General features: G+C 34.3%; 2 protein-coding genes across 9 annotated transcripts; one reads left to right on the top strand and one right to left on the bottom strand.

Annotated features, from left to right (window-relative positions):
• Positions 1-297: 297 nt before the first annotated feature.
• Positions 298-13,074, top strand: LOC122020024. 8 transcript variants are annotated; one of them, XM_042577727.1, is made up of 10 exons: positions 298-455; positions 549-627; positions 9,365-9,499; positions 10,088-10,249; positions 10,370-10,475; positions 10,820-11,002; positions 11,123-11,285; positions 11,643-11,944; positions 12,435-12,524; positions 12,684-13,074. In XM_042577727.1, exons 3-10 carry the CDS (start codon positions 9,485-9,487, stop codon positions 12,749-12,751), a joined length of 1,089 nt encoding a protein of 362 aa, XP_042433661.1. In that variant the 5' UTR covers positions 298-455; positions 549-627; positions 9,365-9,484; the 3' UTR covers positions 12,752-13,074. The 8 variants fall into 8 exon arrangements, with proteins under 8 accessions (XP_042433661.1, XP_042433664.1, XP_042433660.1 ...); XM_042577728.1 differs by lacking the exons at positions 298-455; positions 549-627 and adding exons at positions 5,991-6,139; positions 6,909-6,951; XM_042577726.1 differs by lacking the exons at positions 298-455; positions 549-627 and adding an exon at positions 5,986-6,951.
• A 1,279-nt stretch (positions 13,075-14,353) lies between these two features.
• On the bottom strand, positions 14,354-25,623 carry LOC122021529 (histone-lysine N-methyltransferase ATX4-like). The gene is made up of 23 exons (XM_042579651.1): positions 24,388-25,623; positions 24,248-24,303; positions 23,946-24,141; positions 23,584-23,697; positions 23,386-23,454; positions 23,225-23,290; positions 23,023-23,114; positions 22,838-22,930; positions 21,688-21,823; positions 20,882-20,969; positions 20,711-20,810; positions 20,439-20,563; positions 20,150-20,295; positions 19,938-20,042; positions 19,284-19,348; positions 18,849-19,053; positions 18,533-18,619; positions 18,386-18,442; positions 18,224-18,313; positions 17,241-17,327; positions 15,793-15,867; positions 15,610-15,710; positions 14,354-14,896 (listed from the first exon to the last, which is right to left on the bottom strand). The coding sequence occupies exons 1-23, from the start codon at positions 25,336-25,338 to the stop codon at positions 14,806-14,808; spliced, it is 3,195 nt and encodes a 1,064-aa protein (XP_042435585.1). The 5' UTR covers positions 25,339-25,623; the 3' UTR covers positions 14,354-14,805.
• Positions 25,624-25,805: the final 182 nt, after the last annotated feature.

Here is a 25,805-nt window from a genome sequence, read left to right as displayed (position 1 = left end):
AAATATAATCATTTTTATAATCATTATCAAATATAATAATATAATCAAGTACATTACATTACATTATAAATTTGATTACATTACACATCAAATTTTTCTCCCATTTAAAAGAAATTAAAATGTAAATTATAATAATGATTAAAAAATTAAGAAAAAACATTAATTTTAACAGTATTTATAAAAAATAATAAATAAATGAAAATTGGGATTTTTGATAGCATTCCCGATAATTTTATGTTATTTGCTAATTACTATCCTGGGCGGTTTAGTACTTTTGCTCTCTTCGAATTTGCGAACCGATCCGCAACCTCGCCCGCCTCGGCGCTTTGCCAAATGCCAGCGGCGATGGCCGGCGGCGGGGCAAGCGGCGACGCCGACGGGCCGTCAGAGATCTCCTCCTCGAGTTCCTCCTTTCTCGCGCTCATCTGTTAGCAGGCCTTGGCTTTATGTGAGCGGTGAGCCCTTTATGAACCCTAAAAGTGTAGCTAAAGAATATGTTTCTAATAGTGCACAGACTCAGATCTTTGTTTGCTTCTTTATGTTTGCAGGTCTCATGGACTTATGCGAAGTCCATTGTTCGATCTATTGCTCGCCCAATCCCGTGGAATCACGTCTGTTCTGGTCCAGGTTCTCTCTCTCTCTCTCTCGTTTTGTTTCCATGTTCTGTGGTCCAATGACTCCAATCCGGGTAGGGGTTAGTATCTATTGTGAATGTGAGGGTGGATTCACAACGTCCATGTATTTGCTTTCATCGCTCGTCACCCATTGAGCAAATGGATGTCACAAAGAAATTTATTAGCTTATTCATGTTTCTTGGGGCTCCGTTTTAGATGGCCACAACTTGACCACCCAAAACCAAAAGTTGCTCTTTTCATCGGCTTAAAAGAGAAATAGATTAAAGACTGTACCTACTTCAGTAAAGTCTTGATGTTTTCAGTGTAGGGATCACAAAGTGTCTCTGTCTAATAGATGGGGTTGAGATTGCTCTAACGTCACTTGTTGGAATCTGCCGTCATTGTGCATTTGTAAATCCAAATATGGTATCTTTAAAATGCATAATAACCACCACCATAAGCTTACACAGTGGGATCTTCATCTCCCTTATTAGAACAACACAAAGGCACAAAAAGACAAACAATCTTAAATGGCTAGTCTTAGCCTACATTTAAGCGAGAACCCAAGTTTGTTTATATAATATGCATAAAAAAGTACAATAAAAATCAACGGATCAATGCCCATATCTTGTATGAGAGATCTCTTGATATTCTTTGACTTAATGGAGACAAGTGAAAAACTTCGCCTCTAGTGATCCTTGACCCTTTTAGTTCTCCTTGGATACAAAATAATAATAATAATAATAATAATAATAAACACATTATTGAGAAGTAAACTCTCTTCTCTACGGGACAGGATCCTCTGGACCCCTGGCCCGCTCCTGGACCAGGGGTTGCTCATAGGTGGGATCCCATGAACCCCACCTGTATAATAGGTGGGGTCCATGAGATCCCATCAATGAATGGAGTGGTCCATCTTCGCTCCTTCTCTACATGTATTTTGGTCTTCTATAATCTTCAAATGCATCCTATGATGTCGCCTAACTCCAGAACACTCCATTGATACAGTTTAAAACTATGTTAGAAACACTAAATAAATATAATTTATTTGGCTTTTAGATCATAGTTGAGTTTTAATTCTAATATCTCACTGAACTCACCATCATCTCTCAAGATATTTTTCCCCACCATCTTGTAGCTAGGAAGAACAATTTTTGGTCGTCCAATTTCCCATTGTTATGTTGGTCACAAACGTTGACTTATGATGCCACATTGAAAGTTATATTTTGTAGATTTTTGGCAAAAAATCAAAAGGGCATCCTTTATTTTCATTATTATTAAAAGGTTGCACTATTTTGAATAAAAATATCGAAAGGATGTCCCATATTCTAAAAATACACTTGTTCTATCGTTATTATAGCAGCTTTGGCCAAATCTGCTCTAGCATACTCAAAATTTAATTTTAGTCAAAATTGCTCAAACATTAGCTAAAACTGCTCCAATTTGGTCAAAAGTCCAACTTCGTCAAAACTGGTCAGATATTATTAGAGCAGCTCCATATTGGAGTAACTTTAGCCAAAGCTGCTCTATGTTAGAGTTACATGGAGCATCTTTGACCAAAGTTGCTACAACAACGTTGGACAAGGATATGGGGCACCTGCTTGATTTTTTTTTTTTAAATAAGGCATTGTTTCGATGATAATGAAAATAAAAGGCATTTGCCCTAGACTTTTTCCAAAAATATTGAAAAGAAATCCATTTAAAAAATTGAGGCATGAAACCTTAATTTTGAGAAAAAATGAAATGAAAATTCATCTAGTAGTACGCTCTGATTTCTGATTCTTTCCCCTCTATTTATACAGTATGATGTTTGATAGTTTCTGGAGAAAGCATTCCCTATTTCCTGCAACACCTACGAAACCAATTGATTGATGTCTACTTTGATTTTATTAATATTTAAAGACCATTAATTAGATCTCATGAGCTTCATATTCTATGTTATCTCCTGAAAATGACAGGATTAATATTGTAAGAACAGACTAAACTGATGCTAAAATATATAAACCAAACTTTAATAATAACATGATATTTTATGGCAAATCATGGTGTCTTTGATACCATAAAGCCAAGGTGTCAATAATCAATTTATTAGATGGAGGAGAACATCAATGTTGCACTCTATTCAGCGCATCTTGGAGATACCCAAGCCGGTCTTAGCCCTGTTTCATGTTCTTTCCGCAATTTGTTTGCTTCTAAAACATCATGTGTTCCCATACTCTGCCATTTGTTCTGGAGAGAGGAATAACCACAGTTTCTTGTCTCTCAGCGATGTTTTTGGAATCAAAAAAATAGGTGCCCTTAGGGAAGGTGTTTCCTTCCCTTACCTTTTTGGTGGGGGAACCTGAGTTCCCATCGCAGATTATATGAGCGCCCACTTTCATCATACCAACATTCTTTGCTTGCCTCAAAAGAGATGGATTACTATTTTGAGTTCAGCCAGCAAAAAAACATTCTCAACTGAAAGCTTAGTGCTTGGCAGCTTCATACTTTTTTGTGTTTTTTCTCCAAGGAAACCCATACTTCATGTTAACCACCCATACATATCATTAAGTATTCTCCACTTATTTAATTATCTGCAAGGATATCCACAAACTTTATCTTCTTTGTTCTTTAGTTATAGGTGGAAGAGTGGGGATCAACTTTTGGCACAATATTTCTCTACCTTTTATACTGTAATATATGCAAAGCATGGAGAGAGTTTGGCATCACCTTCAGATGGACTTGTGGATCTGGTTTCTTCTATAATTGTCACCAACAACCTTGCATGGTTTTCTTAGGACAAGGGCGGAAAAGAAAATAACCCACTGTTTCATCTCATCACTTTAGTGTTGGAAAGTGTAAACTCAACTATGAGGACTTAGGAATTATTTGTTTTATGATTCACAAGTTGACTAAAGCTACAATTAAAAGTCTTAGAAGTTCTCACTTTTAAAGTTTTTTTTTCCTTAGATTAAACTATGATTCTGTATTGTTGCCTTGTTGGTATAAAGTTTTCTGCTTAATATGTATATTTCTTTTATTTTGAAGCAATTTGGATGTTTCTCAAGTTGGTAAGTAAGTAAATACATTTAGCACAATCTTTATTTTTGTGTAAACCTTGAACCATTACCAAATGCTGACAAATAATTTTTCCAGTGTCATTTTCTGTATGTGTCATTTCTGATTGCTACAATTTTATGTCAGTAAGTCACATTTTTTCCTAGAGAAAACTAAAATTATTTCTCTTTTTTTTTGGTGAATGGATATTGTTGCACATACAACAAAATTTTGTCTTAAGACATCAGTGTCTGGGTCCACAAATTATTTGAAGGAACCAGTCCAAAGTCAGAGCAAAATAATAATAACATCCAATTTGAGGACCATACACTGCTTTTGATTTCTGAATTCATTACAGCAGAGGTTTAACATTCAGCTGCTGTTCCAATCTTCAACCCTTAATTTCTTCATCTTGTAGTTTTATGGGTAATGTATTAATAAAATAATATTATATATTGGATTATATTTTAAGCTCTTGCTTCCTACTGATTCAATTTAACTACGAGAAACTTTCATTTCCCTCAAAATTTTGAAGTTATCAACCTGTCTAAGTTTCCATACTCTTATCATTCTACTGCAAAATCATAACTATTATTATTTTTAAGAAATTTTTATTTTACCTTATTTTTCAAAATACCTCCCTTTCAAATTTCAAAATCATCAAAGTTTTCTTAGAATTTTTTTTATTTCACACCTTTATTATTAACATCATTGATTCATATAACATAATAATCATATAAACCTTTATTTTACCTTATAATGTTTTTTTCATATAGTTAAATAATAATATTAATGGTTAAAGGCAAATTGATATGCGTTTGACAATTTTATAGTGTTTTCATGATTGTAAAATCATAGGAAATATTTTGTAGGTAAGCTCTACAACTAAAATATTTTTTTATTATTTTAATTGATGAAATAGTGACATGGCAAACATATGATAGTAGAAATTCTCCTCATTTTTATTTTGAAGATAAAGTAACAATGTTAACGACTGGATAAAATAGACAATTTTTACCGTTATGCCGAGTGGACGAAACCAGCACAGGAGGCGTCCCAGTCTCGGCAGCGCCGGAGGAGTCGTGGACGTCTCCGGCACTGTCGGAGGAGTCGCGGGACGCCTTCGACGGCGTTGGAAGTTGCGGGATGCTTCCGGAGGCATCTCGCGACACCTTAGGCACCGAAGGCATCGTGGGACGCCTCCTGCGACGCCGAAGGCATCATCGGAAGCATCCGGTGATCCTTCTGGCACCACCGGACGCCCCCGCAGCAGATTGTGGGCTGCAATTTTGGGAAAAAATTAATTATTTTATTTAATTAATTTAAACAATTCCTAAGAATGTGTGATATTTCGAACAGACTTTTATAACCCAAATTAAATTATCCTAATAAAATATATAAAAAATATATTTAAAATTTAAATAAATTTAATAATTTTATTAATTATATTTTGAAATTTTATTTTTTTTAATGTTTTTAAATTTCATTTACAAATTTAAAAAAATATAATAATTCTTATTTATTTCTAATATGTTTTTTTATTATTTTGTATTATTTTAATTTCATTTAAAATTTTAAAAAAATTCTTTAAAAATTCAAAAAAAATTAAAAATTCTCAAAAATTTTACAAAAATTCTAATAAATTATATTTATATTCTGATAATTTTTTATTATTTTATATTTTTTTACTTGATATTTTACTATTTAAAATATATATTATTTAATTAATAATTAATTAAATGAATAAATAGTTAATTTATATAATTATTATATATAAAGTAATATCTTGTATTAACTTATATACTTATTATTATAGATAGATCCATTTTAATTCGAGTTATTGATATATCAATTTTATTTAAATAAAATTATTTTTAATTATTTTTTCTAACAATATTAAGTTGTTCAATAATTGAGAACTTATATAAAATCAATATACAACTTATTTTTATATATATTATAAACATATTTATCTTATAATTATTACAATATATAAATAAAAAATACTGAAATATATTGGCACGATACGATACCGAAACCGTATCATTCCGGTCTTAGACCGAAATCTCGGCACGGATCGAAATTTTAAACCTTGGATAAAACAATAAAACAAAATTTTGGATATGTTTTGATGATTTTGAAATTTTGTATAGGAATTTTGTAAATTAAAAGTAAATTGCAAGGCATTGACATCGCTAATTGCGTATGATGACTCATCTCCCATGATACCATTTAATGGGTGAGTAAGGCATAAAAACATGGGCGCCCTCATAGTGGGACCTTTTCGGTTGCTCAGGTAGTAATATAGGAAATGAATGGTTGTGACATTGCCATTTAGGAAGTATTTTTTCTTTAGTTTACTTCTCTTCTTCCCTCTGCATCCCCTCCATCTCTTTCCAATTCTTCCTCTGCTGTCAGTGAGGAAGCAAAAAAGAACCCTAAAAATCTTGCCTTTTCTTTTTTCTTTCATCAAGCGGTTTTGTCTAACAGTGAGCTTCCATCTGCTTCAGTGTTCCCTGTCTGTCTTTCACGAGTTGTGAATGGATTTTTTTTTTTAATTTTTGTGTTGCATAAATCACTTAAAACCAATTTAATGTAATGTTCTAGTTCCTCCCTATTTCTGTTGTTCGATCTGTATTGGAAAACTACTACTGCTCTTTAATATGTTTTCCTGAAATTTTAGGATATTCTATAGGAATAAAATCCATGAAAGACTATCTTATGTTTACTTTGTTGTACATCAAAGCTTGTTATTGCTGTAAGAGTTCGTTTTGAGCACTAAAACAAAGCAGGATGCTCAAAACATAAAACTCATAATTTCACAATTTGTATTCTGGACTGGAAAATACAGTCAAGGTTTTGTTTTGAAATTTTGGGATTGATTATATGTGGCTTCATAATTCCTCCAAGGGAAAGAGTTGCAGGGGATTTTGAGATACTCTCATCCAACTGATTGCTAACCACATGTTATCCATTGTTAGGAACCCTTCTCGAAATAGTTATTCATATGGCAGTATCTGTCTAATTCTCTGTGCCTATGTCATCAAGCTTCTTACCGTTGTTCTTCAAACAACATTTAGTTTGTCTCCAAATCATACTTCTAAAATAATTTCAACTTCTCAACCATAAATATTGTTTGTTTTTGGACAGTTTTCTAATCCTCACTTCTTTTGGAGTTAACAGTGAAAACTGATTGTATGCAAAATATGTGTTTTCTTTTCTTAATGTTTGAAATAAATCTCTTTCCATTTGTTGCAGTGGTATGGACTATGGAGTCATTTGAGAAACTTAACAGATATTTGTATATTTCTTTCCCCTTTACTTTGCAGCAGTTTTAGTGGGATCTATTTCATTCATATAATCCTTATTTGGAAAATTATTTCAACTTCTCAATCATAAATGTTGGTTGTTTTTGGACTTTCTTATCCTGACTTCGTTTGGAGTTCACAGTGAAAACTGATTGTATGCAAAAATGTGTGTTTTCCTTTCTTGATGTTTGAAATAAATAATATTTCATTTGTTGCAGTAGTAAGGAGTCATTTGAGAAATTTAACAGATATTTCTATATTTTTTCCCTTTTACTTTGCAGCAATTTTAGTGGGTCCTATGTCATTTATATAATCCTCCTTTGGTTCAATCCCTTGACAAATCTGAAGAGTATTCTACTAACATTGGCCAAGGTCAATTTTTTAGTATAAATGTAATAATAACTTTTAGTCACCTTGCAACAACAACCAAGTCTTTATTCCACTATGTAAGGTCGGCTATATGGATTCTTCTACGTCATTGGGCTTGATCCCTTACTATATTCTCATATATTATATTTAAATGAAAGTTTATGTTGTTAACTAAGTCTTCTTTTGTCTCTCTTCCATTATTAATGTAAGTATTTGTTATGAATTATGATCTCATATCACCTCATTGGGGCATTTATTGATTACCTTAGTAAATGTCCCTACCATCTTAAACTTGTCTTTTAGAGTTTTTCCTCAATAGATGCAACTTTAACTTTCTCTTTAATATTATCATTTCTTATCCTTCATTGTTGTATGTTCGTACATCCACCTTAACGTCCTCATCTCTACGACTTTCATCTTTTACTCATGAGATTGCCTCATGGCTCCATATAACATAGCATAACTGTTATTTTGTAAAACTTTTTTTAAATCTTTAGAGTTAGTTTAGGATCACAAAGAACACTTAACGTACTCCTCTATTTCAACCATCTTACTTGTATCTTAAGTAAAACATCTCTATTAACCTCTCTATCCTTTTGCAAAAGCGATCTTAGATATTTAAAACTTTTAGTTATAGCTAACTTGTTATCTCCTATCTACTACTGTTAAACGTAAATTCCATATATTATGTCTTTGCTCTACTAAGCCTAAAACTTTTAACTTCCAGTGTCTCATTCGCTTATCGACCAAAACAATGTCATCTACAAATAGCATGCATCATCGTAACATGTCTTGGTGAATTCCTCCATAACTAGTATAAAAATATATGGATTTAGAGTGATTCATAATGTAACCCTATTTTTATAGGAAATATTTTGGTTAATTTGTTTAAAGACTTCACTCTTGTAATTAGATCTTTATATATATCCTTAATTTAATATATGCTACATTAGCACATTCCTTTTCTATAATTTTTCATATAATTTCCCTCATAAATCTATCATAAGCTTTTCTAATTCAATAATATCATGTGTAAATTTTGCTTATTTTAAAATATTTTTTGTATGAGAAGATATATAGCTTCTATTGTTGATTTTTCAAGCATGAATGTAAATTAATTTTCGGTTATCTGTGTCTTCTTCCTTAATCTTTTTTCTCACGTTTTATCAAAGTTTCATAGTATGATTGATTGCCTTGATGCCCTTATAATTCATAAAATTTTGTATGTCTCATTTTTTTTATACAGAGGACTAAACTATTTACTCTCCAATGATTTAACATTTTTTTCATTTTTAATATTATGTTAAATAACTTTGTAAGTCATTCGATACCTTCCATGCCACTATTGGAATTCATCTTTTGCATTTTTCATCCCTTTTGAAATTTGTTTCCGATAAAAATTAAAATTTTTATATTCCTTTAACCTACTTAAATTTTCTAAGCTAAGTTGGTCGTCTTAACTTTCATTAAAAAGTTGATGAAAGTACCTTTCTCATTGCTCCTTTATTTCATTATCCTTTATTAGTACCCTATTAGATTTATCTTTAATGCATCTTATTTGGGTAAAATCCCTTCTTTCCCCCGCTTTCACTTTAGTTATTCTGTAGATGTCTTCAATCACCTTGCATACATATGTTTATATATAACTTATTAGCATACTCTTAATCATAGTGGCCAAAATTCCTGCATTCGTTAACAATTTTCTTAGTTAAAATAATACAATTTTGGAATTTAAGTCACAGTAGTCATGTAAGTCGGACAATCAATCTAATGAAATTTATGCTACCATTCACTCTATTCAAGCCATAGCTAGAAAGACAAAGACTTGGTGTTATGATCAGTGAGATTTTCACTTCCCTCCTGTTAGGATTGCCTTCAGATTCTTTGGTGTAAAATTCTATGCTCCCATTTTATGGTGCTCTTAGGATCTTATTATGCACGAGCATGATGCCAAAAGAGGAATTTTGGTTAAGTGAAGTGCTTTACAATCTCTCTGTTAACCTGTTTAGTAAGCAGTAATAATATATTAGACTGCAGGAATCGACAACAACAGCTATGGAGCATGAGTAAATCCTGAAAATCTAAAAGGTGGACGCAGAGGCTGCTCTCTCAAGTCAGATGGGCTTGGTTGTATTGACACACTGAGGCTGAGCTGAAATGAAAACCTCACAGGTGAAAACTTAGTAAATTCTGATCTCGATAAAATCTCACACTTGCACCATTGAAGTGCCTGTGTTTCTTTTTAATTGTCTTCGTATAAACAAATAAACAGGGTAAGACTGCGTACAATAGACCCGGGATCCTGCATTGGCAGGAACTTCATGCACTGCCCTTTTTTTATAAACAAATGCCTTGCTCCCAATGCAACTGTCCAGTAAACAACGATCATTATCTTTACAAAATAGACTTAGTCAACTACATGTAATATTTGTTGGATGTGGAATGCTCATGATTACAAAAGAACAGGAGTAAGATAAAAAGAAAAAATTAAAAGAACACTCAATGGAACAATTTTCTTACCTACAAATTTGTATATATAAGATAGCAAATCTAAGTTTTCTAGATTGCTAAGACTTACAGCAATATTTCTCGCTTTTCTACCTTTAACAGCAAGCATTGTTTTGAGTTTGGAACTCCTGTTGTGAAACGGAACAATCTGGCTATATACATATGATCTCATTTTACAATGGAAAGCTGAAACACATTGTCCTTTTATCTTTACTTTGTCTTTAGAAATTTTTCAAGTAAGTATCTTGACAGGATCCTCAGTGTGCAGAAGTACAACCATCATCAGAAACTTCACATGATTTACATGGTGACAATCAAATTGTTATGCATGTTGAAGCTCCTAGAGCAGATTCAGGCTCAGGGTCCAATGCAAACAGTGATAGCAGAAAGGTTTCTCGAGAAGACATAGAACTGGTGAGGCTGCCCATTGCTGGTTTCATTTAGTTTTATCAATCAAGAACATTTTGTGAAGATAGCATGAATATTTTCTGTCTCTTCTTGGTTAGTTCCTATCTCCTTGACTATATGTTGCAGGTGCAAAACTTGATAGAACGATGCCTTCAATTGTACATGAGTAGAAATGAGGTGGTTCGGATGTTGTCTACTCGTGCTAGGATAGAACCTGGTTTTACAACATTAGGTAGGCATTTTATATTTGCAGCCTTAAACGCTGTAATAAACACTCACAGCACATGCAATCTACTTCCTGCTTGTATGATTTTGAAATCTGATGCACTATGAATCAGAGGATTGTGGATGTCAAAAGCAGATCTTTGTCATGCTCATATGTGGACAGTACTAGTAATGGTTTTGCCTCACTATATTTCATTTGCAACATGAATTCAATAATCAATGCCATGCCATACTTGGCTGAGGAAACTCAATACATTTAAAACTATTGAAGATTTTTCTAACTTGACCAAGGATTGCAAATTCTCTTCTTTTTTTTCCCTTGTTTTGTCTTAATTGTTGTGTTTTTCCCAGTATGGCAGAAATTAGAAGAAGAAAATACAGAGTTTTTTAGAGCTTATTATATAAGACTAAAGTTGAAGAAGCAAATCATTTTGTTCAATCACTTGCTTGAGCACCAGTATCATCTGATGAAGTATCCTGTTCAGCCTAAGGTCCCATTGGCTCCGATTCAAAATGGGATTCATCCTATGCCCGGTAATTATTTCGAATGATTCCTCTGAAATTATATATGCGTAACATATGCTCCTTATTTCTCTCTAACCAAATTTGCTTCTGGAGAGCATAAAGCTTAATTAACACTCATTTGCAGTGCAGTCAATTTACCAATGGGTTACCCTATTCTTCCTCACCAGCCAATGCCAGTTACTGGTCAATCTCATGTTGACCCAATGGCTTGTGGGCTCTCCAGCTGTTATGTAGTCAATGGTATTCCTACTCCGAGCAGTTTCCATCCAATTCACATCAATTCTGGGACCAAGTAAGAAGTTGAACATTGTAGCTAATTTGCCTTTGTACTTTTCAATTCTGTTTCTTTGGAGTTGTACGGCATAGCGCTTGATGATCACTACTATTGTATCATACTTGCTGGGGATTACAGATCTGGATTACAGATTACACCTTGCTTTTTTTAAAAAAAAAATTAATATTTTTTTTTGTGGAGAGGCAACATTTGTTGATTGTCACTATCCTTGTTTTATGTGTTAAGGAAATGCCTGTTGTCTGGACTAGAGGGTGTACTTGAAGGCAATCAGAACATTATGACATATTCATCCTTTACCTTTTTCCTCCTTGTTTGATAAAAAACACTTTTACTTTTTGAAATTATGATTGGCAGTGGCACATCTGAAATGGTTCATGCAACCCCTCCATGTGGTGCCATTTCTTCCATGTCGGAGATGGCTATGAGCCCTGCATCAGCAGCATCAAGTAATCATTTTCCTTTCACTCTGGAGATGTCTGGGCTAGGTATGGATGGGTCTACACTAGAATCCACCTTCCCATCTGTAGCAGCTCACACAGGAGAGCTGCAACTTGGATCAGATGGGGCGGGACACTCAAGAGATCCAACGAGATCATTGGAACAGCTCTGGAATTTCAGTCTGTCAGATTTGACAGCAGACTTCTCAAATTTAGGAGGTAATATTGCATTTATACTTTCAATGTGTGATAATCTCTTTTGAAAATTTCAGTTATATATGATGCTAAACCTAGAACATAGTAGATTCTTGCAGAAAGAAAACAAAAAACATAAATATAATCATTGGAATACACTTAAAGCTGTCCTTTCCCCTTCAAAATTCAATGGATTCCAATGTTTATTACTTTGAAACATTCGACTCAATAGTGCTTATTGGATGCCTATTTGATGTGGTTTAAAATTAGGGATAAAAATTAGGGCTTCTTTTAAAATATTTAGATTTTAAAATTTTCTTCTCATAAAAGAATTGGACTTTATACTTGGTTTATAAAAGGGGTTTATTCATTCTTGGATTTAATAGAATTTTTCGGCTCTGTGAGTTTTTATGTAAGATTGATCTTCTACTACACACTATTTCTTCTCCATCAATGTTGCTTTTTCTCAAGCAAAATATCCATTGACACCTTTTTCTTGCTTGTTTGATCAAAGATCTTGGAGTTTTGGGAGACTATGATGGTTCCCCTTTCTTGCCATCAGATTCCGACATCATATTGGGCTCCCCAGAACAGGATGGCATAGGTAACCTTGAAGCCTCTTCTCTTTTCTTCCTTGCATTTGATCTTCGCATGTGATGCAAAGATTACAACCTGCTGCAAGTGTGATTTTCCCTGTTCCCATTTGTGTTTTTTAGTTCTCAATATGTTGACGATAAATGATCCTCCATTGTACTTGTTTCAGTGGAAGGATACTTTACTGATGTTGTTAATGGATCATGCCATCACCAATTCGACGAAGAGAAACCTTAGAGCAAGTTCGAGCTTTTCTTTTTCACCTTCACCCTGGTCCTTAATGGTAAATAATACAAGCACCAGACTGCTTTCTCAAACGTAATAAAGTAATAAAGCTTTATGCTGATGAACAGCTGCTGAACTGCATCCATTATTGTTGTGGATGGTTTGTAAATGTTAACTTAGTCATTCAGCAGCTTCAACATTGATTTAGCTTGTGATTAGGATTTCATCAGCCGAAAGCTGCAGCTTGACCGAGTATGCTAATCTTATCGAACTAGACCGATGAGTTTTGATGCAAATCGATTTCTCGCAATGTCATTTCTTACTAGTTTCATGAATTGACAATTGTGTATGTAGTGGTGTGCTTGTTGCATGGTTATTGTAGCTTTTTTGCTCAAGTTTGGTGATGAATTATCATAATGTGCAAGCCTACGGGCTCATGGCTAGCTTGCGAGTAGGCGGTGAGCTTACGGTCAAATGGTCACCATGAGCTCGCGAGTAGGTGACTGCTGCGAACTCGCAGTTAGGCAGCTGCTGTGAACTTGCTGTTGAGCTCATGGAAACGTAGAAGAGTGCTCCTCAGGAGAATGGAAATGGAGGAAGAAAATATTATTACAAGTAAGCATTGTTACATATTATTACAGGTGAATGGTGTCAAATTTTAAAACTTGAGCTTTTCCTTTGTAAATGTCTCAAAAGGTAGATCAAAATTTGGTTGAGATTTATTCATAAAAATTAACCTTAATAGCTTGAATCGATCTCATCTGTCTTTTTAGGGCAGTGCAATGGCTAAAATATGGAGTGTTGTCATATAACGTCTTGGGTTGAAATTCGGTATGTCCGAGTATGTCTTTTCCTATGTCTTGATCATCTATATTAATGATTAGTAGTTATTTATAATTTATCTTCTTATGTTGATTTAAGGACGGGATGAGCAAATTATCTTTTGTCATTTGAATTGATCCCATCTTCTTTATTTTTTATTGTTAAATCACAGACAATTTATTAAAATTCATTCATAAAAAATTGTGCTATAATATGTATAATTTGTAGGGGTAAGTAGAATTTTAGTTAATTAAAATAATTGATTGAATTAAATTAATCTAAAAAATCAGTTAAATGTGGATTTCGGTTTTTAATTCTAAAAAAACAATCAAATTGATTAAATTAATTTTTTATTAAATCAATTAAATTTTTATTAAAAAGTTATAAATATTTTTTCAGAAAAATAAAATTAATTAATTTAATTATGGACTGAATTAATTATTTTTTTTACTAATGAAAGCCATTCCATTTTTAATAATAAAAATTCATCAGTTCAGTTAATAAAAATAATAATTAATTTAATTTTAACAAATTTCATTCAATCAATTTGATTTTAATCAAATGTCACACCTAGTATGCAATCACACCTAGTATGCACATGCATCCGAGCATGTCTTTTCCTATACTTATTATTATACTAATCATTAATAATCATCCGTAATTAATTTTTTCTATGTTGACCTAAAAACATTGGCAAAGATACTAGTGAACAAATCACCTTTTGCTAATGACCAAAAATAATGCCCATAACAATAATATAATATGCATACCAATCACATCCAATACCACAAATATCAGAAAACAAGCTTAACACAATTGATATGCATTTACAAAAACAACAAATTTAGCTGCATTTTTGTGTATATTAAAATAAATCCCATTCGAACTCATCAAGATTTTAAGAAACAGGGAAAAAAACTATTTCCCTTTGTGGAAAAATAAAAAAATGAGAATCTTCTTTTATATATATAAAAAAAATGGGATCTTGCACTAGAGACAACTCATTTGTAGATGCTTTTGAGCTCCTCTCCATTCTCCTGTAAGTAATTTTAGATTGCATGACTACTGTTAACAAATCGAAGTGTTTCAGAACCACCATTTTGATGCCTCAAGACACTCCACTAGAGGGCTTCAATGTTAGAGCAATGTAGTTAGACCTCTAATGCTTCAGTTTGTGTATTCCAGTATTCCAATATTGCTCATTGCAGTTCCATGCAGCCTCAGTTAATGATGAATGAGATTAGCTAGTTCATAAATCCCCTACAGTTTGGCTCGTTGCAGAGGCAGGGTACTTTACATTCCTCAGCTTCATCAGGATCAAACAAATAATCATACCTGTGAAGTAAATTACAAAGAGTCAACTTTAATTCTCATTGAAGGATAATACGAAGATATTTTGTGATTCAGAACGAATACAAAAATAACTGGACGTTACAGACACAACTTGAGTTTCCTGTTCTTAAGGCTTTAATGATCAATGATTTTAAAAAACACCCAGCCAAGTTGCAGATAAAACAACTTGAAAGGATTTTGAAGGATACCATATAGTGATTACATATAAAATATGCAGTTAAAAATAATCTAATTTGATTATTCAAACTAATTTTAGCTTACATATAGGGAAAGGAAACATGCAGTGGTTCTTTAGGTAAACATAAGGCATACCAATAAGCAAAATATGCAGTCTGTATGTGTATCAAGCATGGATAAAAGCATAAGATTTATCTAGCCATCTTCACATATCTGAGAGAAACACAACTTGATAATGATATTGTGTGTGTTTGTGTGTGATACAAGCTACCAAAAAGAATAGTTGGATTTCTATTGCTTGGATTCAATTTAGAATAGTTGAAGAAAACAAAGTTATTTTGACTGCCATGCAAACTACTCGTGTGATTGGCCATATAGTTCCCTACAAAAGCCAAGCAGCTGCATATGCAAAGTAACTTCTCAATCTGAATAAACTATGACTTGAGGGTGGAAGAACAATAAACTGGTGTATTAAAAAAAAGGAAACCAAGATTGACATTATGAGTGAAAGAAAGTACGTTAGCTCCTCTCCAGCAGAAACATTCCTCTTAGCTATAAGAACAACACGACTCTGATCCTCACCAACATTCATGATCCGAGCATAGCAACTTGGCATGCACTGCATTGAGAAGTAAAATTTTCAGAGCCAAAGGAAACTAATCTATCAGGGGATTAGAATAGAAAAGATAACAATGGCTTACGGAGTGGTTTATTAGGCGAGCAATATTTCCTTTATCCGTGGCATCAACTACAACATCTTCACTTATTTTGAATAGCTGCAAATCAAGAATAAATAAATCAACCAAAACCAAATTCTGAATAAAAGATAAAATTTTCTGTTTTATGCATTCATCCTTTCTAGTTGGAACTTGAATACTGCAAATAGCAAATTTTCAATCAGATATAAGCATCCTTACATTTTGTCAGTGCCACTTGATACCAACTATGTTTCACTTGTATAATAGAATATAAGCCTGTCTCACCAATATCGCACAAAACCACCCAAATTCTAAGATTACAAATATGTAATAAACAAATGTATAAAGGTTTAATATTTGAGTTGGATACTGATTTCATTATCAGCTTGGAACAATTATAGCCCCATATGTCAAGCTATGCCAATACCTATGGAACTAATTTGAGCCTAAGCAAGTGGATCTAGGACAATGGGTCAAATTTCTGATAATGTGGGGTTTAGGATTAATCTAATCTGATTTGGCCATAATTAAGGTCTACTTAGAACCATAATTCAAATTCTGATTATGTGGTGTTTAGAATTAATCTAGGTATGATTTGGGTTGAATATAATTTACTTATCCTTAATCAAGAATAATAATAAGGTAAAATATAACCCAAAATTTAATATTACTAAAGCAGATTATTTCATTAAAATACTCTAGTTCAGCTAACAGTCAGGCAGTCAAAATACAATGGCATAGTCGCTAGGTTTTTTTTGTCTTTGTAAATATATACACAATTGAAAGATTTCCAAGGTGGCATGTTAAGGAAGAATATGGACTTCACAAAGGCTGCTATAGAGGCATTTGGACGCTTAATCAGATATCAAATTATTAATATGTCTGAAGAGGATCTAAAAGGATATTGTATGGTTTAGTCTTTTCTGAATGATCATTTCCCAACAAAAATTCTGTCAGTCGAGACAGCTCACTAAAACAATAGGTAAAGAACATTTATAGGTAAGTGTTGGTAAATCTATGATTCTACGTATTGGTTGATCAGTGTTGGTATCATCATGACTCAATTGCTTTGCAGCTTCTATTTTCAATCAATTAGTCTTATTCAAACTTTGAGCAAATTAGTTAATATCTCTATTCACAATCTAAGCAAATTGCCATTACATGTGCCAGGTGGAATTTTTATCTAGTCATAAGCTGAAAATCAAACTGCAGTTGGACTACGAAACAGCTGCACCCGCAGCTATGCGCACACTTACATGAAGATGTCAAATTCCAAATCACCCAAGTGCAAATATGCTACCAATTTGCTGCCCAGTTTGTCCAGCATATCATAGCTTATAAACAAATTTTCTCTTAGGTTGTATGTGCAAAACAAAATTACAATACTATATTACTAGTCAATATTCACTTTATGCCAGATTGAAAGACAAAAAAAGGATAGTAGAAGTTACATAGCAGTCCTTTTTCTCCACTTTATACCGCGCTTCTCGCAGATCTGCAACACTACGTCGGACCTGCTCTCCACGGTACTCAGTGACCTGAAGATAAGTTGGTGAGTTTCTGAAGATAGACTAACATGCATAGGAAAAAAATTATTCCATAAGGATCAAAAGATGCATTGAAATTTCATTGTATAAACAAAAAAAATGAGTGACTCGAATAGTTTAACTTTAACAGCTCCTAGAATGTGATGTAGTTTAACAAGATTTTTCAATTGGGACGCATCATTTGAGAAATCATTTTGCATTCACTGATGATCATTTTGCTTGTATTAGATTATTTATCTTTCAGAATCCCCTCCTTTTTTTTTGTTTGGTCTTGGTCTGAGAGATCATGCATCTCTCTCCATCTGCAGTTTGATATCTTTATCCATGATTTTTTTCATTACTATTTCTATCTAGAAAATGAAGATTAAAAAAAAAAACCTCTTGCTAAGTTCGAAAGAAGGTGCTTCCAAAATCTCAAATCTAGCTCCCCCTAATAGAAAGCTTAAAACTGTCAATATTAAGATGGCACATTGAAAATTGGTTGTGTAACTTGCGTCAATGTAGATGCAAGTAACAATTATACCTCAAAATCATTATCTCAGAAACTACAAAAAAGTTACGTGTCTTAATATAATAAAGAGTGGAACATAAACTGAAACATAGAATATCATAAGAAAATCAGCTATTTCAGAGAGAACAAATAGCCAGAATATAAGAAGCCATAGGAATTAAACCAAATTGAAACTGAGCAATTCAACCTTATCGTTAATGGATCTTTACAATTAGCTCTTTTTTAACAACCACACTAAAGAAAACAGAGCCAAAAAACTTTTACAGTTTTATATATGATTACATCAAAGTCAAACCTGCAAAACGAACTGTATATTTAATTCACAAGGTATATCACAATAAATCATTACACAAGGAGATATGGCAAACAGCAATACCATTTCTCCCTCTTGAAGGCTCCTCCGAGCAAAGAGGCCCCATCCATGAATTCTGGATTTACCAAAGCATACCCTAGCCTGTTCAGTTGACTGGAAACACAGGAAATGAAAATTATTGGATATGCAGAGGTATAAGCCGAGGGAAAAAAGACAATAAATTACCTGCAAATAGCGGAGGCGCTCTTTAAATGAAGAAAATGATTTCTGAGTTCTATCATCCTGTTGCAGAAGAATGCAATGGAATAAACTTCTTTGGGTTTAAAGGATTGAATTTGAATAATGAAACACACAATTCGGAAAGATAATTACCATAGCTGCATTTAAACTTTCAATAGAGTCCCAAGAATGATAACAAGGTCCCATAACTTTATGTGGAATTCCACTGTCTCGTATATTCTACAAAAGAAAGTTACAAATTTAGGCATGGCAGGAAAACTAAAGACTGTTCTGCAATCAGGAAGAAAATTGATCAAGAATTTCAAAATTGCAATAAAAAATAACATTTTTCTCTCACCTAAGGTGATAATAAACAAAAAACTGAGAAATTTAGAAAATCTCAGGAACATGCCACAATATTCACATTGAGACAATCTAATACAAAACAAGTATCTAAAAAATCATCTACCTTAATTTCTGTTCTCTTGTAAATCGAGCATCTGGCAGTAGATGACCTTTCAGAAGGCAGAGATGTGGAAGTTATGATTTCTTGTGGCATTTCCATCCTAATTAACCTAGAACCACTTTGCCTTTTCATGTTCTTCAACAAATTGTTAGTGGAGATAATCCCTGTCGGAGTCTGCAGAATTAGCACATTATCTGGATTCGGAGACCTAAAAAAAAGCCAAAATCAATGAATTGAGCAACCCAGTCAAATGAGTAAGTTATCAAAGATGAGAGAAACATTTAGGATAGAGGGGAAAAAATTATGAGTCCAAAATCTCCATGAGAAAGATGCCTTCAATCAGTCAGCATACCAAATACAAGATCCGAATTTCCCAATCAACACAATGAAAAATTTGCAGAATATAATATTTCTGTCAATAAGGACCACTGAGTTTACCTGTGATGTGCACAATAGGAGACCAACTTTACTGTTTGTTTCCCATTCTTTTCCAAACAATGCAACTGCAAATTGTAACAATGTAATCAGGTGAGGTACCACACGTCTCCCATTTAGGACAAGAATGGAGCAATTAAAAATAGACAAGAAGATTCATTCAGATAAGCAATGACAATACTTATTTTCCAAATTATTTTGGATAGAAAGAAAATGTTACAATTTTCAACCCATTATGACTACAACTGGAAAATAAGTTTTCCATAAGAAATAACCATAAAAGCTTTTCACCATAATGTGCATATTTGTCAAGCCCATTCCTAGAACAAATAAATTCTGTGCAGCTTGTGAAATAGAAATTGTGGTAGAAAAACTAAATAGTGTACCGATACAAAAGCTTTTACAAATTCTTCGACCAAGAAGTGAGAAATACAAAGACTACTGCAAAGAATATATAAATGCCCATGAAGCACCTGATTGATATAAAAAAATAACACTCGTTGTTTGTGACATGAAAGTAATCCAAATGATATAATGTCAGAATTAGTATTTTGCATGATCATCATGAAAACATAATAAATTTGAACATAGGCCTCTATATTAGCCAAAGACAGTTTAACTTTCAAATTATAGACCTTCTAATTTAGTGTCACTTACCTCCATCCTATACCCTGTTCGTGATGCACACATAGCATGATAATAAGTGGCACATGTGTAGCACTGTGTGCAAGCCCCATGTTTCTGCTTGCATATCACACAAACCTGATAGAAAAATGAACAGGTCAGGATTTATATTGTTTATGGCCAAAGACGTATGGCTACTATATTTAATAACAAATCACCTAACTGATAAATCATTCACAATTCACCTTCCCAAACAGTAGAGTTGGTATATCTAATATGCCAATAGCAGGCTCCATCATTTCACCACTGGCAAAGGATACTTTTGGCTGAAACCACGCACATGTAACATGAACCCATAACCAATCAATATTTGTTGGCTTCAGTGCACCACCTGTGAAATACTTGAGAAGTTAGTATTCATGATTTGCAACAGTTTAAAGCTATAAACACCAATGAAGCAGTGATATGATTAAGCTCGAATTTCAATTATCAAATCCTAGCATTGCAAAACAAGAATGATACATGCAAATGTACCTTTGATGGGGCAAAGGCAACATTCCCTTTTATGAAGGGGTGTTTCACAAGCTCTGCAAACCCAGGTGGTGAAATTTTGTACATTTACTACTCCATAGCATTCCTGATGAACAGCTATTTGACATCTGCAGAATAAAGACAATTAAGTTCTGTATACTATATGTAAGAATCCCAGTTACCCTCTGTAGATGTTTGTAACAAGAGCCATTATGAGTGGATTTTCTCTTTAGAATTTACCCAAAAAAAGGAGAATAAGGATCAGATTATATGACCTGTTGCATATAATGATTTTGTTGTAATCCCAATCTTCTATCCATCTACAAATTGCACACCTTTCTGTTGTCCACTTGGCGAGTATTGGATCATATGGTTCTGTTCAAGAAAGAAAAGGACAAAGCATAAAGAGATTGCAAAATAAGATGATAAATAAGAAATTAGTGTACCTTGAAGCAAAGTAAGGAGCCTCTCTTTTCTATCACCAAGCGATGGTTGCTTAGCTTGGTTATCCAAAGATGGACTGCACCCTTCTAGCTGTATTTTATGCCAATAGAAGTTTACAAAACCAATATTGCTAATATGTCATTTTATCGGCATACAAGTTCAGTTAATTAGCACTGAAGGTGTACAGCATAGACATCTAATTAATTTAATTTTAAAAAGTAATTTAATTTATTTAAATATTAGTAGTAATGATGTAGCCTTGCATAAAGTCCAAGGGATGGATAAGATCCATATACAATCCCAAATAGCTGTGATATACATGATTTGATGATGAATAACATAGATAACAGATCAAACAGTAGGTCTCATCAAAGGAAAGTCAGATTATTCTGAAACTTTGCTAATACCATAAAGATTTACTTCAAAAGAGTTAAAATGGTACAAGATGAATAACAATAACCTAAAGAAGGGTGAAGAGACAAACATAAGAAATAGCAATTTGAAAATGCAAGCAAAAAAATAAATAAGAAAAAATGTCCAGCTTGCTATCATGTGGTCAAGAGTCCAAAATCAGAAGAGACTACACTATTTCCAGTATGCCATATATACTGATAAAGATCATGTCTGTAGGTAGAGATTTTCAACACTAAAAATTAGATGGGAATGCATGAAAGCATTACAGTGAAAACAGCAAAAGATCTTTTCTTAGGTAGTTTAATTATAGTTTTATATATAGTTGCTAGTACCATGTTAGAGAAGGAAAAAAACAATATAAACCCACAGATCTTTGAAAGATAAGGTTACGAACCCATTTTCCCAGTGGTTGCCCTGTACTCTTGACCTTGACACTAGCCTTCCAATACTTTTTTCTTGAACCTGTATGTCGTTCCCACTCATTCAGATTTTGTTTCTTTGACTTACAGGAGCTACATTGACATAAAACCCTGCATGATATAAAGTCAAAAGAGAGTTAAATAAAACATTAAAATTAGTACACCCCAAGACTAGCTGTCTAGTTCACATATCACCATTGAGAACAAAAAATGTAGCAATAACAATCTATTTTGTCTAAAGAAATTGTGCCTAAAACACTTGACAAATTAATAAACTGACAGAGAGAGGGCAAGATCAGCATCAGTCATACATATCTTATTGATTTGGGACTTGGGAGAAATAGTTCAATTGGGACATAGGCCTTGGGTGATTATATGATAGAACGCAGGGAGAAAACTCTCCAATCTATACCAGCTAGCAACGGATAAAATGGTACAATCACAAGCTTACACCAATAAAACAAGGAAGGAATGGTGCATGTTTGCAACCCAGCTTCTACTATGCCATTCCAATGCAAAGAGACAGATATCTGATTAGCAATCAGAGAGAGAACACTGGGCAAAACAAAACTAGGTGTGCCTACAAAAGTATATGGGCGAAGCCCCAGAAGCTTCTCAGTGGGCTCCATCTACATAAAGTCATTACAACAGAGTATAGGTATTGAAAGCAAAATTTCTGCTGAAAACCAGATCCACGAATAAAACCACAAAACATCTGATGAGCAACTATCTATTTGCTATAGATAAATACACACAGCATTCAACAATATATTTTTAGCCACAGTTTTGTTCCTGTTAAGAAAGCAGGAAAATGATAAATGATTCATGTTCTTTAGCAAATTACCTGGACAATCTAGATCGCTAGAATTAAGTGTAACATTTCAAGGTGTCTGAGTGGCAGCACGAAAAAATTCAACATTTTGCAAGTCACTTATAAAAAAAGAAAGAAAAAAAAAGAGAGGAAAGTAAACCATGTTAGGCACCAGCAATGACACATTATTTTTTTTTCATTTTGTAATTCCTGACTAGATTTCAAATGGTTTTCCTAATTGATGGTGAGTAAAAACAGATACCAAAGTGGAACATAACTTTCAAATGAATGCAAAGTGTTAAAAAAATAAGTACATGTGTTCTTTGGGCAAATATATTCCTTCCACATTGCAGCAGACGACAGTGATCTTGTCAAGCAGTTCCTCCCGAAAAGTATCACCATTTGTTCTGTATAGGTGACATATTATTAACTTTCCAAGCTAGCCAAGTCTACTCTCTCTACAAATAAGTTTTAATATTTATGCAAAATTGAGAAATACATTATTGTTACAGATTTTCTATCAGAATCTGACACTTCAGATTTCTGTGTAGCCTTGCAATCAGGGCAGAAATAATCATTCTTCTCCAGATCCTTACAATAAATTTAATGTCAGCAAGGATTGGATTATAAAAACAAAAAACATATCATAATACTACAAAAGATTAATACATAAACAAACAATTATGAAAAGGATTCCATACCTTTAGGTTACCACACGTCTTGTCGCATTCTACATGTACCCATACTTGACACCCATCACAGCAGACCTAATTGGAGATAATGTTATTGGTAGCACATTATTTTTACTGTGAAAAAAACTGAAATAAAAAAACTCTTAATTTATGATGTCAAATTGTCCTACCCAATTCCCCCCATCCGTGTGATGCCAAATCTTCTTGCAAATGCCACAATACTGCTTTGAACTTAGGAGCTGTTAAAGACCAATGCATCTCTCAGAAACCACTTTTCTCCATCCAAAAAAAAGGAGCCAATAAATGACAATTGAAAAAAGCTAGTGTTTTTCAAATGGCATTGGCTGTTCATGAAGCGAGAATCAAACCTTAGCACAATGTTTACATAGTAACTGCTGTGAATTCCTTTTCATATTCTTTGCACTTCTATATGGAAGATTCATTCCACAGCTTTCACAAAGCATCCCTGATCTGTCTACAGCCTAAACTTCAAATAAAAAGTTTAGAGCCTAAAATACAAGGTTGAACCCTTAGCACCAGATGCCCAATGCTTAAAGGAAAAAATTACTCAACAGGGTAAAACAATGTGGATAATATATGCAAAAAAAGGATTGCGTCATTGTTAAGCTTTCAGGTTACCACCATGATATTTCTAACACATGCTAAATAGCCAGTGTAACTTCAAATTTAAAATGACCTAATGATAAACTTAGAGAGAACTTTAACTTGCCTGGAATTTAGATTGGCATTCTTGTTCACGATTTAAATCAGTAACCTCCTGGAATGCGCCAGGAACAGATTCATCTGAAGCAAAGTGACCACTAGCACTCACAGGAGAAAAGCCATGCTGAGCTAGGAAAGCCTCCTCAATAGCCATTCGGAAACTGCTAGACTTGTACTTAGATAATTGAGTATTCACTTGGAATCTGGAACAAGTTAGTGGTGTATCAATACATGATAAACACAAAAAAATGTTTCTACAATATGAAACCAATAATAAATAAATAAATAAATAAAATCAGTAAAGCAAACCTTTCTAGGTATTCTAAGAAAGGGAAAATCATCCCTTTCTTCACCCATGAATATGCCTGCCAGATTAAATTGTATTATTACTCCACCAGGTGCAAGGAAAAATATGAATAAAAAATCAGAATGAAGATTACATAATTTACCCTTCCATTTCTGCACTGCCCAAAAAACAATACACAAAGAGCTCCAGGGACACAAGAATTTAGAACATTTTCAGGAGCTTGCCGCAAAGGATCAATCACCATTGCTGGCCACACAGGGTTTTTCTTTCCACATTTTGCCCAAACTATATCACCCAGAACAAAATCCTCTGGGCAGTAACAATCCTCCTTTCTGTCTAAACTTTCCGTTGCTAGCTTTGACTCCATGATTACCAAATTAGAATAACGATGTGACTGATCCTGTGCATTAAGCATGGGCCGCAGGAACTTCTTTTCCAGGTCCACCAGGCTGTCCTCGATGGATGTAAGAGTACTTCGTGAAGTGGAACATTTGTTCGCATTGATGTTTCTGCAAGCTCGATACTCCATTTCCCCTAACATTGTGCATGAATTCCTCAATCCGGAGTTGAATGGGGAGCCTCTGTAGCTAAATCTATCATCTTTACTGGATTCAACGTTAACAGATGAATCAATATCTGTCATCTTTGATTTGTCTTTTTCTTTTTTCCAGGGATCAGTGAGAACCGAATCCCTAAAACGAGAAGGGAGCACCTGCCAGCGGCCCCTAGACGTCCGCACGACCGGTGCCGAAGTAGCCGCAGGCTCCACCGATCCATCCGTTCCCAATTCGTCAGCCTCCACAGCGCTAGTAGTGGATACGGACAATTCGATGGACCCTGAGGAGCCCAGGTTGGCCGCGCCGAGATCCCCGCGTACAATCCCTATCCGCGAGCCTTCAGAAAGGTAGGGAATTCCAGCGCCGGAGACATCCCCCAGCATCTCGAGCGGGAACGAGCCAGCCCCATCCCTCCGCCGCTTCGGTCGTCCGTCCGTTGCCCCGTCATCGCCCTCATCGTCGCAAAATGTCGGCTCCTCGGCTTTACATCGCTTCAAGCTCGGCATTTGCCCCCTCAAACTGCGTTTGATGATCATCCTACGATCTAAAAACCACAGATAACCCCACTCCCTCCACCAGCCAGAACCAAAAATACTCCAGAATTCCTGAAAGAAACCCTAATCCCCGAGATTCCAAGAGAAATTTCCCTCAAAAAATCAAACAAAAAGGCGAAAGAATTGGGCAACAACCAGAACACGTTAAGTCCGCCAGCCTTCTTCAGATCTCCTCGCCCAATTCTTCGTCGCGTTGGATTCGCCGAGGGCTCTGTTTCATCTCGAAACCAAATCCGAGTAGCGGAGAAGGGATCTTGAGGAGCGTTTTAACGGCACGGCGCCGGAGTATATATAGATGTTACGATAATGTAACGGACGTCGTGCCGTTTTGGTGTTTGGGGTCCAACAATGTGGCGATTGGTACTTTGGATTATACCGCCGTGGGGCGTTACGAGCGGGAAACCGGGAATTGAGATGGAGGGAAAGGAACCATGGAGGGAAGGGAGAGG

The sequence above is a fragment of the Zingiber officinale genome, chromosome 9A (genome assembly GCF_018446385.1).
Source record: "Zingiber officinale cultivar Zhangliang chromosome 9A, Zo_v1.1, whole genome shotgun sequence".
Taxonomy (NCBI): domain Eukaryota; kingdom Viridiplantae; phylum Streptophyta; class Magnoliopsida; order Zingiberales; family Zingiberaceae; genus Zingiber; species Zingiber officinale.
The sequence above is the reverse complement of the archived record's forward strand: the minus strand, read 5'-3'. Positions and strand labels throughout refer to the sequence as shown.